A 14,480-nucleotide genomic window follows, 5' to 3' on the forward strand; every position below is an offset into this window, starting at 1 on the left:
CTAGTGCCTGAAACCAATTAGGAGTTCCCATATCACTCAGTAGTTAACAATCAAATGTCTCCAAAGGGCTAGAAAAGGGTAGGCCAATGAGATAGAGACCTCAGCTCTTTCCCTGGACACTGCCTATCCCACCCTATAATTTGTACATCTGTGACAGACACCACCCCCATTTTTCCCCACCCACCCACAATGGTATGGCAGAAGGACAGAATGACAGAAAGCAAGAAAGCGTGCCTAGGCAAGCCACCAGAGAGTTGGAGAGCTACAGACTCAACACGGAGGGACAGCAACCATCTCTGCCAACTGTACCCACAGGCCTCCAAACAGGTGGGGAGATACGAGTCAATGAGGGGCACTGAATAGGCAAGCATTCTCCCCACCAAAACTGAAGCAACAGAGAACCAAGTTCTGAGAGATTTTACTCAGCAGACACCCTGCTCATACCCTGATAGTGGGGGTAGGGGTGGGGGTGGCTAGAAGCAGCAGCCTATAAACCATATACCTACGAATCACAAACCTCCTACCTGCTTTAACTCAATCTGAATACACCACTGCCCTCCCAAGAGGAAAATTTTGGGTGAGGCTGACAAAGGGAGTCTGCCCCAACTGGGCCTGGGGAGTTGGCAGGTATGGGAGACTTGGGAACAGGAAGGGGCATTTGTTCCTTACTCTGTTTTTCCAAAGCTTTTTGCTTTTTCACTTCCTGGTGCTTGTTCCACAATTCTACCCCAGATGCAATGCAAGCAGGAGAGAAAGACAGACAGAGTCAGAGGCTGGTCAGACAGACGAAATGGAAACCCACCCACCCTAGTTGATTCAGTATCGGACACAGGATTACAAGTCAAGGAATAAAAAGATATGCTCATTTCAGCTGGGGGTTGGGGAAAATCCAAGAGAACCAATGTCTTCCTCTAAGCTTGGGAGCTAGACGACAGATTCCTAGTTTAAACCCCAACTTGGCAGCAAACTCCCTGCAGAAAGCTAGAGTGGAAGACCTTAAGAGCAGACGACTTCATTTCAGCAAGAGGAAACTAAAGCATGTGCTTAAGATCAGACAACTAAAAGTCTGTTTAATCTTCTCACCACATCATCAAGAGTACTGAAGAGCAACGATGTCAGGCTGGAGACTAAGGTGCACCTGATCCGGGCTATAGTCTTTGCAATTATGTGCTATGCATCAGAGAGTTGGACAGTGAATAGGGTTGATAGGAGGAGGATTGATGCCTTTGAGCTGTGGTGCTGGAGAAGAGTGTTGAATATACCATGGACTGCTAAGAGAACAAACAGGTTTGTCCTGGAGAGGGTGAAGCCAGAGTGTTCCCTGGAGTCAAGGATTCTGAAGCTTCATCTGACATATTTTGGGCATGTTGCAAAGGAGGGACTGGTCCTTGGAGAGGACATCATGTTTGGCAGAGTGGAGGGGCGGCGAAGGAGAGGAAGACCTTTGGTGAGATGGATCAATTCTGTGACTGGAGCGGTGGGAAGAAGTGGGTTTGAGGTGGCTAGGTTGACACAGGATAGAACAGCATTTAGAGCTCTTGTACATAGGGTCACTATGAGTCGCAAGCGACTCGATGGCACATAACAACAACAACAAAACACCATCTTGGCTCTGTCCAACAAGCTTCCCCTTCTGGGAAATGGCAAATTGTAAAGATTCTAGATGGAGAGAGGTGGCCACCTGGAGCAGTCAAAGGGTTTTAGAAGCACAAGCAGAGATCTGATTCACGTGGCTGTTACAGTCCCTCCTGTGCTATCAAAAACCCCCACTCACTCTCAGAATCAGTGTGTCTGCTCTACTAAGAGGTCATTCTGAGCTAGTCATCCAGAAAAATGCTTTTATTTGGTCCAAGCGCTGGTCATTTCAACTGATCTGGGGCTGGAAAAGGGAAATGAAGTTCCTTCCCTAGTTCCAGGAGAGTCGAGAGGGAACATAAAATGGTCAAGAATAGCATCTTAATAGGAGTAGAGAAGCGAACACTACGCACAGTGACTCTCCCTGGAGGGATCTTCATGGATCACCTAGTCCACTCTCATTTCACAGACAAGATGGAGACGCTGAGAAGGGGCAGTGATTTGCTCAAAGCTGCATTCTTAGCTGGGGAAAGGACAGGAGTAAAACTCCAGACTCCCAGATCACGCGTTAGGGCTCTTTTCTAGAACGTCACATCAGGACAAAGACAGCTGGCACTGACGGCCCCTAAGACAGTATTATGCTGGGCTAGAGAAGTCCTGCTTCCAATTAAAAGGAAAGAGCTTCCTGACGACCTTTCATGGGTCATGCATAAGGTGAGTTCTCATGGCTGTGACAAACAGGAATGAACTGGAAGCGTATTTTCTCAGGGACCTAGATCCAGAAAAAGACTTAACCTAGATGACTAAAAAGTAAGTATGGGGTGAGCCAAAACAGAGGTGGTTCCCAGAGACTTCATGACGGTGCTGACTTAGCAGTAACAGAGAAATACCAAACATAAGCAAACTTAACCAGGTCTAGTGAGGAAAGGCTTACAGAGCAGCTGACTCAGAAATCTACACTTCTGAGGTCAAGAACTCAGAACAACTGAGTAGCCATATAAGCCTCAGAGGAGCAAAGTCAAGGACAGAGGGATGGCTGAGTGGGGGAAACTGGCTTCAGAGCCAGACAATTCCAAGTTTATAGCCCAAATAATGCATCTATAAACTTCCCCACGATTCCAGGCACTCCCATGACCCTTCTACTACGTGAATGAGGAAAATCGGCTGTAAATGAAAAAGGGACCCAGGAGAATAGCTCAAGACTCCCTGCACTAAGCCTCCCTTTGTCCTCTACACCAAACCACTCTTCCTCTAAGATGAAGCCAGGCAGGCTGAAAACCAAGTACAAGTGCAAGAAAATAACATCAAGAATCACCATCTGAAACGGACGGACTTGTATCCCTCTCTGGAATGCAAAGCGTGGGGGGTAGAAAGGTGGGATTCTGAATGAATTGAGAGGAAGAAGGACATTTAAGAAGCCAAGGCCCCTCTACCACAACGAACCCAGGGATACATACCAATAGAGGCGACAAAGTTCTCTTCCTTTAAGCTTCTGGTGTCCAGTTCTTTGAGACCCTTTCCTGTGGCACCTAGGGCCCGAGGTCCCAGCTGCGGAACTCTCAGCTGTGCCATAGCCTTTGGGTCCCCCCGCCCGGCCAGGCTGGGATCTTTGCCAACTGGGGTATTTACACTCTCTGTTGGACTTCTCTTCCGCTTGTCTGGTTCTGAGGAAGAGATCAAATATGGCAAGAAGTCAAGAGCAAGTGAGTGGGAACGAAGGTATGGAAATGAGATGGAAGAAGCCAAGGTCCAGGAGGATGCGGAATGGGAAAAGTACAAGGAAAGAAAAAGCCACAGGATTTTCCACACCAGAGAAACACCATTATGCACAGATGTGAGCTAGAACGTAAAATTCCAAAGCCTGACGGGAAGCTGCTTGGCACTGGGAAACTGTCGCAGGAACAAGGACGTTCACCGTCCCCTGTAGACAAGTGAGAGCTGGAGATGGCATGATGCCCCTCTGGTCCCATCCCTACCTTTACTATAGTAGTGGGTCTGGGCGATCTCCAGAAGCCCAAAGATGCTGGCCATGCCGCCCAGCCCTGCGTGGGCATACGACTGCTCCAGACTCAGTATTGTGCACTTGAGCAGGTCTAACATTCCCTTGTACACCTTTCGACTGATCTCCTGCAACAATAACCCAGGGGCTGGCGTTGGCAAAATTCCCTTTACTGTCCACACCCTGCTCCCCAGAGGCCCCCAACCCCCAGCCCCAAACACTGACCACGTCGGGGATGATGTCCTGCCGGGCATCCTCCTCTGACTGCACGGTGCGGTTCAGCTTGCTCAGAACAAAGACTCGCAGCTGCTCGCTCTCCAGCAGCCGCCGCACCTTCTTCATGCTGAGCCAGCCCACGCCCTGGCCGTCCAGCACGCTGTGCACAACCTCCTTCAGGAACTGCTGGTTCTCACTAGGGGGCCCACACACCACCTCTGTGAGCAAAAGCTCCTTTGCAGAGAAAACCCTCCCCCCGTTCACCTGACTAGGTATTTGCCTCCAGGGGCAAAACAAAGCCAAGTCTTCAGTTATCTAATCCAGGGCTTCTGCCATCCGTCCAGATGCTCCATGTACCCACCTGCTGTGTCACCCCCCTCACCATCTAAGCTGTTACAGGTGCCTGGAGACTGAGTCACAATGGGAAGTGCTGGCAGGGCACCAATTTCATCTACTCACTGACAGCTTCTCTCCCACTCTTGAGCAACCCTAAAGTTCTGTACAGGAATCACCACCTCTACCCTCTGCCATTTATTACCTAGAATTGCTGGATCGACCCTGGGGTGATGGAGGCTCTCTTTTCACTGTTGGGCTGTGCTTAATGACAGACGACTTCTGATCCACTAAGGCCCTCCTGTTTCCTAGAGCCAGGAAGGTAGGAATGAGACACATCACTCTCATAGCCTCGTAGCTGGTGTTAGCACAGCTCTTGAGAAGCCACGTGCCACGCCCGTTCCCCAGAAGGGCTGGGGGAGCGTGGCGCCAGGGCATCACACACAGGTAGACACCAGCCATGGCAATGTGGAGGAGGTGGGGACGGTGACTCAGGCCACCCCACATGCACCAGCAGCACGCCCCATGGGCAAGCATGGGCGTCACAGGGGGTGGGGCAAGGCAGGTCACTCATGTGATGCCGCTTGCTCCAGAGGAGAATGGCCCTCAGGCAGGCACAGAAGATGCTAAGGGGGAAAAAATAAGATCATGCACAGCTCACAGGCAAGACCCACCTTCACCACTCCCGGGGCCGGCTTCAGTAACAATCTCCATTAGAGTATTTAGCCCAAATACTGGGACACAAAATACACAATTAGTAGGTGCACCACAGTATCCCAACCCCTACATCCCTTCGTGGAGCAGTCTCACAAAGCCTGAACAGTGCACATAATGTTGACTCCTAGAGCTGCAAGTCTGATCCGAGTGGCCAGTGGCTGGCTGAGGGCTCTAGGGAAGGCTATCCATGAAGACTGCCGTCAGTATAAGCAGTGTAAATGACACAGGGAGCTGTCAGGTACTATCCAGGCACATGCATGAAAGAAGAACCATTGGTTTACACAAAACATCCAGCATAGGGGGCCAGGAAGAGATTCATCCTGCAGACACCACTGTGGGGTGGGGCTGTTAGGATGGCAGGTCAATGGGAAGAATAAACGAAGCAAATGAGATGAAGTATCAGCAACTTACTAGAAGAGTTTCTGTTACTCTCCTCTTCAAATGCATCAAATGCAAAGCCAGTAACAGTAACACTTTTCCACCCTTAACCTGCCCATGTGGATCCACTGTAGCAATGTTCTTTAGGTCCCTAAGCCACTGTGGTAGGGAGCTGTGGTAGCCTAGTAATACAAAGCAGGTGGTTATAGAGTCCACGAGCTGTACCACAGGAGAAAGATGGGCAATCTCCTCTCATGAGATTTATAGCTTCTGAAAACTTGCTAGAGGTTGGTTCCAGCTCCTTCTGAAAACCTGTGAGGAGTTGGTTCCAACTCCATGAAAACGAGCTGAATTTGAGAGCTCTTTGGAATCCTTTTGCCTACCTAGGCTACGTTCCTATTCACACCAAAGAACACTCCTAAGACCTCGAGCATTTTCAATCATGAGGGATGGGAGAGGTCAGTTAAATAATACCCAGTGCTGCTTCTCATTGTCATTCCTACCACAGTGAAATATGTCAGCACTAAAATTCCAGGAGAGACAGAAGTCAGACTAAATTCAGTTCCTCAGACTTGTTAGAGATCAAAAATTCCATTACCTCCCTAAGAAGCCAACCTATACCATCTGGCCCGCCACTGCCCTGGGCTGACAGGCAGCCAAAGTCAGAAGCACCCTGACTTCATGAACAGTGACCACTGCCATCCTCTGGCAGGCCAGTTCCTCAGGATGGACTTCATGCTGAAGTTTATGCAATAACAGCAACCTCGCAGCTGATGATCTCTGTATTAATCATTAATCCGACAAAGTTATCCCTAAAACAGGTGTAACCCCACCTTAAATGACATATCGAGGTCTTGTCTCTAGCTACAAAGTGAGTTCCCATCTGACAGCCATCAAGAGCCAACAGCATGCAGTGAAAACCATGGAAAGCAACATGAGGGAAACAGCCAGATGAGATGATTCGTCATACAGAGGCTTCTCGACAAGGACCCACAGCCCTGAAATATTTCCCAGAGACTCCTGGTTTGGCAAACGAGGGGCTGCAATTACCTTTCAGACTAGGGAAAGGCGTGGTTTTCTCTCGGGCACCTTTGGTGGGCAATGTGAGGTTGGAAAGACTGAAGCTTGTACTGTGGTTCCGATACAGGCTGCCTATCAAAGGGGAGGGCAGTGTGAGAGCAATGAGTCAGGGTGGGAAACACTCAGCTCTATATCCCTATGGCTGTACCGGCATCTTCACCTCCCTCCTTTTCAAATATAATCCCAGTTCCTCGGATCTACTTTAAAATGGATCATGTCTAACTCAGGACAAACACAGGAATCCCTGCCAGGATTGCTCACAGCCCAGTAACAACTTTCTCTGAGTCTCCTAATTGCCAAGCCCTTCACCCACTGGGAAGACACTGAAAGCCAGGAGTTAATGTGCCTTTGGTCTCACTCGGAATCACAGCCATCGCCTGGAGGACTCTTCCTAGTGCCCAGTCTGTCTCAAGTCTTTAACTGAAGAAATCGTATTAGAAATCATATTCTCTAAAAAAAAAATGGTGGCTAACTACACAAACCAAATCTGACTAACATATTTCCATGAAATCCATGCATGACAGTGTGGTTTTTGAACATCACACCCAATTCTTAGCTGACCATTCAGCTCTTATCTGAAACAGATCAAACCTCCAGATAATGACTGCTCTATCCCTGTCCTTTACTGTTTTCACCTGAAAATGCCTCATTGAGTGTCACCTGAATGATACCAAGGGGCTTGATAAGGCCCACCTAGCCCCGTATTTGCAGTTCTAAGCACATTTGCCACAGCCAGGTCCTACTGTGGAGAAGGAACGGGAGATAAGACATAAAGACACTTACTGGCAAAAGACATGATGCCCCCGAAGCCCTCGGTGCTGTTGTTGGAGATGGTGGAGTTGGGAGAGCTCGCTCGAGAGTCTGACTCTGCATCTGAGTCGCTTGCCAGTTTCAAGCTGTTGGGCCGCAGCAGCTTTTGAGCCCTTGGAATGTACAGTGGCACCTATGAGTCCCAGGTAGGGGCACCTTGTCTTGGGAGGACAGGCCTGAAGCTACTTATCATGCCCCTCCCCAAATTCCTAATCTCCACAGCAAAGGACCACCCTCTGGGACCACAAGGGTGTGCACGGTTCTCAGACTTCCTGATTACCCCTGGCCCAGGATCCACAACAGCGAGGTCCTTCAGTTACCCACTTACAAGGGATTGCCCAGGCTCTCACCGGTGGCCACTGACATGCTGGCTGAATCGGGGAGTATAACTTTCCCCCTGCTCATCATCATCTTCCTCAGGGGGAAAGCCATACTGGGGCTCGAAGTATGGATTGTCATAGGTTCGTCGGCGCACTGACCCCTCTCCAATTTCTGTCTGACGCCTGTCCACGTTCGATTTGCCGATGCTGCTGGGCACAGCAGGCAGAGTCTTGGAGACGCCTACAGCTGCCTTATCATCCAGCTCTGCAGCATCAGCAGGTTCCTGTGGACCACATGAAACGAGAAACGGTCACCTCACATCCAGGAACGCTGTCCTACAGCCTCAGTTTTAACGACACCAGATCAAGAACGTGGAGGAAGAAAATCCCCTGTTCTCACTCTCCACAAAAGAACCCAGGGGAATCTCGGCTTTCTCCACAAAAGAACCCAGGGGAATCTCGGCTTTGCCTAAACAAAACCTAGTGCCCCTTGCTGGGTTCAGAATGGTTTCTGATAGGCCCTAAGCTGCAGGACACACAGAAGAAGAGACAGGAGGATGAGGGGAGAGGCAAATTCATACTTTCCTCATAGAGATAAGAGGGCCACAGCCCAGCCAACATTGTCACTTGTTAACCACCCCCCATCCTCACGTACAGAGTTAGCTCCATGGATGACAGTGCTGGGACTGCTGCTGGCAGTGGTGCTGGAGCTAGAACGCTGCGGGGCATTTTCCTGGGAGGTCTCGCCATCCGGGCCAGGTTCTTCTGCTTCCTTCTGGTTCTGCAGCTCGTCAATCTCCACCTCACTGGCATCCCCCAGGGCGGCGTGCGTCAGAGGATCCACATCTGCCCAAACACAGGCCCGCAGCTAGAGACCACGCCACCTCAGAACCCCGGCCTGCTCCTTAGCATGGACCTCTCTCCCTGAAGGGACTTACTGGGAGTATCACCATTGATGTCACATTTCATCATCTCACTGACAAAGTCGCCCAGGGATGAGTAGGAAGAACTGGAGCCATCGTAATCCATACTATCACTGCCACTGCAGAGAGAATAGCGTTAAAAAGACTGAAGGGGCAGGGGCAAGAATCTGCAATCAGCACTAGGACAAATAAAGAAAGGAGCACTCCTAACTTAAGGCCAGGGCACAAAATAAGGAAACCATGGAAAAAACTATTAGCCAAAATGTAACAAGAGGCTTCAAAGAGCAATGTCTAAAACCTATGAGATCCTGCCCCACGTTAGCTGATTCTAAAATCATGAGATTATCTGTGATAAATGAGGGCTGGTGAGGGCCTCGTTACCTTAAAAAAACCTGATCTGTTGCCATAAGGACACTCACCTGTCATCAGTGGGGTCAGAGTCAGAGTCCCGCTCCGGAGGCACACTCAGCGCCTCAGCCAGCTGGGAATTGCTATCATAGACTCGATAGTTGATGGGCTGCAGCTGATGAGCATACCACTTTGGCTTGTCACCAATGAGGGCTGGATCAAACATATCTACCCAGAAAGGAGAAAAGAACAATTAGCTGCAGGGAAGAGAGGACAAATAGAATACAAAAGAAATGTAGGGGAGGGAAGAGCTCTGATGGTCTAGTGGCAAGAAGCTGTACTGCAATCCCAGAGCTATGTGGTTCAAATCCATAGATCCAATTTGATGGTACACACATTAAAAAAAAAAAGAAAAAGAAAAAGAAAAGAAATGTAGGGGAAAGTCTAAAGAAACAGGAATGGAAGGGGCAGGTCAGAGAGCATAAAGGGAAAAGGGGCAGGAAAAAGCAACCGGAAGGGCAGAGGCAGGGAGTCGCGGGAGGTACTGTGTACTCACTATTGTGAATTCGCTGAAAGGCGTAGTTAGTGGGGTTAAGGATCCACTCTCCAAAGTACTCCACAGCCTGCGTCCTGGCCAATTTCTCAGCAAACGGAGTCTGCCGGGGACGTGAAGCTAGAAAGGAGCCAGCCTGAAAAGCTACCACAGGCCGAGGGAAGAGACGCAGGGTACGTGTGTGCATCTGAAAGCCCTGCAGCACGTTGGGGGAGTTGAAGAAACGTACCATGGCCACTCTGGGGAAGAATGGGACGGTGAGATCGTCTGAGTCCCAAACCCTGCACCGTCAGGATTCCTACCATTCAAGGACTTATACCACCTCCCAAAACCTTGGGCTCAAGGGAACATCAAGGGGAGAGATACTCTGAATCATCATCGACCTACCTTTCCTCTAAGCCTAAAAGCCCTGAGAATAGCGTGTTTTTTCTATTTGCCTTTATTAAAGTGACAAATGTAACAATGTTACCCAAATATTATGCCAAATGATATCAAATATCATTATTTCTTTATGTAAGCAAACAATGGATAAGAGAAGTAATCTGCCCCCAGGTCACTGAGAGAGCAAAGGGACCAATTTAAGAACTCATGATCGTATGCACAAGTGGCTGGGTCTTACCTGGTTGCAACATCCACAGAATCTACATCATTGCCATAGATGAGTGGATTGAATTCAGTGGAAGGTGTGGACTGCAGGTCATGAGAGGGCCTTCCCAAGAGAAGTGGGATCTCCTGGCCCTCATGAAATTTCTCCAGATTGAGGATGGGTTGGGTGTTGAGACTCATGCTGGCTAAGGCCTATGGAACAAGAAATTCCTCACCTAAGGTTGTTCTTCCCTGGGAAGCTAGCCAAACTCATCTCCTAGGAGAAAGTGCCGTCTTACCATCTTCTCATCACACTGCTCGAAGAGTTCTGGGCTAATTTTGAAATCACGGCCTGTTTCAAAGCCTTCATTTTTACAATGAGAACCCAAATGTTTTTGCTTTTGGAAAATAATTGGAATGGTATGAATCAACCATTCTAGTTCAAGGACTTTATCAAATCTCCAGTCCAGGGCATAGTTTTCAAATGTTATTTTAGCCATGAAAATGTTGGTTTTTAATTGAAATACTGTGGTGAAATAGAAACTTGTAAAAGTAGAGCTTCTCTGAAGAAGAGTAAGGACCCAGAGTTGCACATGCTGAGTATTCCCAGTCTAAGCCCACTGCTCAGAGGCTCCCTGGACAGCGCTTCTCAAACCTACATGAGCACAGGGATCAGCTGCAGATATTAAAATGCAGTTCTAATTCAACAGTCCTGGGATGAGGTCACAAGTCTAACAAGCACAGGTGATGCTATCAGTGCTTGTCAACGGACCACACTTTGAGAAGCAAGAGTTAGAATACAGATCTGTGAGCCCAAGGTCCTTAGAGCCTATAGATCTGATGCCTAATTTCATCTATCAAGTCACCAGTAAAGGCACAGCAAGAGAAAGCAGCTAAGAGCTTTCTGAGTCTGTCTTCCTCTCCAGACTGCAGTAACATGGTATCCCTATTACAGCAGCAGTGAAAGCAAGTGAGAATGTGAGAGAGGATAGAAAATGACCCACTGAAACCCCAAAAGCTCTCATGGAGAGGTACTGCCAGGTACTATACCACAGACATTACAGTGAGAGAGTTCTGAAGACCCCTCAAAAGGGAACAGAGATTCTTAACAACAAGACAGTGCTATCTACTGTTAGTTCTACACAACACACAGAGCAGGGCAAAGGGTGAAACTTTACCACATTTACCTTCAGAAACTGGGTTCAGCATGCAGAAGGGGAAAAATGAATCCATGAAAAACAGATTTAAGAGATAACTCAAAAAAGGAATTTTTGAAGAAAGGATGTTATAGGGATCTAAGGATAAATTAATAAAAGAAAATGTAAAAGGAGCTGGATTGTTCAAATTACTAACTCCCACCTTATAAGACTGACAGAACAAGAAACAGGAATTCATCCCACCTTATAAGACTGACAGAACAAGAAACAGGAATTCATCCCACCTTGTAAGACTGACAGAACAAGAAACAGGAATTCATATAACAACATAAGCATTAGACACGGTAGGGCATACAACAAAGGAGAAGGGATCCGTAAAGCTTTCTTTTCTTAAATAGTTGTTGCTAGGTGCTGTCGAGCCAGCTTACGGTGACTTTGTGTACAAGTGACCACCACCGTGCCTGCCCCAGCCTTTCAATCTCTGCTGTGCCCACTGCTGCAGTCTCTGTGGCAGTTCATCTGGTTGAAGGTCTTCCTCTCTTTTGCTGACCCTCTAATTGCTGAAGCACAATATCCTTTTCCAAGGACTGGGCCCTTCCCATAATATGTCCAGAGAGTGAAGATAAAGTATAACAGTTGAGATCAACAGTCACTTTGAAGTGACTCTGCAATACTCCAAAGACTGAATGTAACTCAGCCTAACCCAGCCTAACCTAAGCCACAGAAATCTATCCCACTTTACTGTGAAAGAAAACTGGCTCTTGGGATAGAGCCGCCCGCAGCAATCCAACAGCACCTATAGCTCCTCTCCCTCTTACCCTTTATCTACCTGCTTTAAATGTTTCTTCAGCTCTAATGATTCTGGTTCCGGTAAGATAGGGAGCACCTCTGCATTCGTGGGGGCAATCACCTGCAGCAGGGAAAGGAGAAGAAGCATCTTTAAAATGGCTCATGAGTTTCTTACACCTTGTTAAATAACAAGGGTAGGAATCTATTTAATATTAGAAATATAAAGACACACATTACAAATAAAATACCTGAAAGGAAAAATACCTAAATGTTATTGATTATTATCTCTAAATAATAGGGGTGTGTGTGTGTGTGTACCATCAAATTGGATCTGACTGGTACAGAAGGAGATTGATCCTCCTTCTCCAGCAGAGCATCTGGTGGATTCGAACCACACACCTCTGGGACTGCAGCACAGCTTCTTACCACTAGGCCACCAGAACTCCCTAAATAACAGGATTTATAACTTTATTTTCTTCTTTGTTCTTATTTGTATTTTCTACGATTTTACATTGAAAGGACACACACACATGGAAATCCTATCAAAATTTGGAAGAAGCCCTCATGATGAGTGGTTAAGAGGTAATCTGCTAACTGAAAGGTCTGCCATTTGAACTGCAGCAGAAAGATGTGGCAGTCAGCTTCCATAAAGATTTATTACCTTGGAAACCCTATGGGGCCATTCTACGTTGTCCCATAAGGTTGCTATGAGTCGAAACCAATCCACCTGCAACAAGTTTTAGGGGGAATAAACTTTGAATCTACTCACACTGTAGATGTTATTATACATTTATTCCAAGTCCATGCTGAAAGACAGTTTTTTACTGGAAACTGAGTCCCTAGGAAAGCCATAAGGAGATGACCCACACAAATGTGAAAGCCCTGACACTCCAGCCTACCACTCGAAGAGCGTGGAGTGAGGGCAGCATGTAATTTTGGGAAACTAAATCCTATAATTCTTTGTATTCTAGCCAAGGGTCTATTCATACAACTTACTATTTGACCAATAAAGTAAAAAGGAACATTATAGTTTTTGTTACAATGAGTCTCACAGTATAGACTTCACCTAAAAACTTAGGACCCCTTCCTGGGGGTAAGATAGAAAAACAAAAGACCATCCTATTGCTGACTCTACCTCCCCCAGGCAAGAATCTTACCCGATTGCTGTCCAGATCCACTAGCCAAACATCATCAGGCATTTTGAAGTCCAGTTTGTAGAGGAAGAAGCTGGCAGGGACCCCGATGATATACGGGGTTGGAGCCAGCAGCAGCTGTAAAGTAAAGAAAGATAAAGAAGAAAACGAGAACAAAATCTGTCATGACAAATCTCATTTACCCAGAAAAGATGTTTCTGGATAAGAAAATGTACATACAAATTTTCTTTTCCAAAACCCTTGAAGCTAGATGTGTTTCAAACTTCAGATGTTTTAGATTTTAGAAAGGTAACATGTATATATGCTGTATATTATGTAACACCTGTGGTGAAGTTTGTGTTATTAGCCCATAATCATTAACACTAGCTATGATAAATAAGTACTAAGAATAGCATATATTTTGGAACCAAATTCATTCCAGTCAGGTCAGCTTTTGACAAGAAGTAAGATATAGTAAGGGACTAAGGATCAGTACAGACTTAAAACTTTCCTGAGTCCTGAGACTTCTCCCTCAGACTTGTACTGCTTTGCAAAACAGAGATGTCAAAAATCAGAGAACAGCGAGAGACTCACCTGCTCTGCTGATGCCATGCAGGTGGGAAGCAGTGGGATAACAGGGAACATATACTCCAGGGGGTAGATCATTGCCACAAATGCCATCACAGACATGGAAAGTGCATTGTAGTCTCGGGACTGTAGTACTACCTGTCACAGCCATAGACCATAGAGGATACTCATCAGTATAAACTAAGCTTTCATCACCAAGCCTATGTTCAGAACCTTAGCTTCCACAATTCTCTCTCACCAATGCTCCAGTATGCCACCACTTGGCAACCTAGTAAGAGTAATAATCCTCTCTAGAAATCACTCCTCATCCAGGAACACTAACTGAAACAGAATACTGCTACTGCCAGAAGATGAGGTCAATACAATTAAAGATAATTCAAACGAAGGGTCTCCAGCTTGGAGCTGTTGGATTCTCGAGGGTGTTTTTTAATTTACTTGAAAGGTGGTGTAAATTGCTTGGGCATTTATGATTTTGTTAACAACCAAGTGTAAGCTGATTGGCTGTTTCTGATTTCATTAACAATTAGCTGTGCACTGGAAGCCTCTTGTTTAAGCAATCAGGACCTGGTGGGTGGGTCTTTGTATTTAAAAGCTGGTTGGGCAGAGGTGCTAATTGTTTGGGGAGAACACTGTTCTACATGGTACAGAACTTGTCTGTCAGTTTGGTGTACTGAGATAAGTTGGGGTTTCTGTGGTACTGAAATCTGTGCCATGGGTGTGCCAAATGCTAAAAGGGTTACCCATGGTGGACAGGTTTTGGGGGCGCTCTCTGATAAAGACAGTCTAGGAAATAGGATGGACCATCTACTTCCTAAATAACAGGCCTTTGGAAAACCCTAATGAACACTAAAGAAATGAAGATTACGATTCCTAAATAATAACAGAACAGCAAGCAACAAATGCTGGCGAGGTTGTGGAGAAACTGGAACCCTGATTCACTGTTGGTGGGAGTGTAAAATGGTGCAACCCCTGTGGA

At 46.9% G+C, this 14,480-nt stretch overlaps 1 protein-coding gene across 13 annotated transcripts in view; it reads right to left on the reverse strand.

Annotated features, from left to right (window-relative positions):
* MADD (MAP-kinase activating death domain) overlaps positions 1-14,480 on the reverse strand; it is a 54,078-nt gene that overhangs the window by 36,102 nt on the left and 3,496 nt on the right. For 4 of the 13 annotated variants that reach the window (XM_006896697.1, XM_006896698.1, XM_006896699.1 and 1 more), the window contains exons 4-18: positions 13,511-13,642; positions 12,941-13,054; positions 11,824-11,904; positions 9,872-10,050; positions 9,256-9,491; positions 8,771-8,927; positions 8,367-8,470; positions 8,084-8,274; positions 7,588-7,712; positions 7,082-7,221; positions 6,269-6,370; positions 4,329-4,431; positions 3,800-3,986; positions 3,552-3,702; positions 3,033-3,239 (exon numbers count right to left, since the gene is read on the reverse strand). In XM_006896697.1, coding sequence (XP_006896759.1) covers positions 3,033-3,239; positions 3,552-3,702; positions 3,800-3,986; positions 4,329-4,431; positions 6,269-6,370; positions 7,082-7,221; positions 7,588-7,712; positions 8,084-8,274; positions 8,367-8,470; positions 8,771-8,927; positions 9,256-9,491; positions 9,872-10,050; positions 11,824-11,904; positions 12,941-13,054; positions 13,511-13,642 — 2,209 coding nt within the window. Of the gene's footprint in view, positions 1-669; positions 724-3,032; positions 3,240-3,551; positions 3,703-3,799; positions 3,987-4,328; positions 4,432-4,797; positions 4,858-6,268; positions 6,371-7,081; positions 7,222-7,458; positions 7,713-8,083; positions 8,275-8,366; positions 8,471-8,770; positions 8,928-9,255; positions 9,492-9,871; positions 10,051-11,823; positions 11,905-12,940; positions 13,055-13,510; positions 13,643-14,480 lie in introns of all 13 variants that reach the window. The other 9 variants (XM_006896692.1, XM_006896687.1, XM_006896693.1 and 6 more) reach the window with 5 other exon arrangements.

Source organism: Elephantulus edwardii, unplaced genomic scaffold (assembly GCF_000299155.1).
Source record: "Elephantulus edwardii isolate Elephantulus edwardi_28Jun2011 unplaced genomic scaffold, EleEdw1.0 scaffold00189, whole genome shotgun sequence".
Classification (NCBI taxonomy): domain Eukaryota; kingdom Metazoa; phylum Chordata; class Mammalia; order Macroscelidea; family Macroscelididae; genus Elephantulus; species Elephantulus edwardii.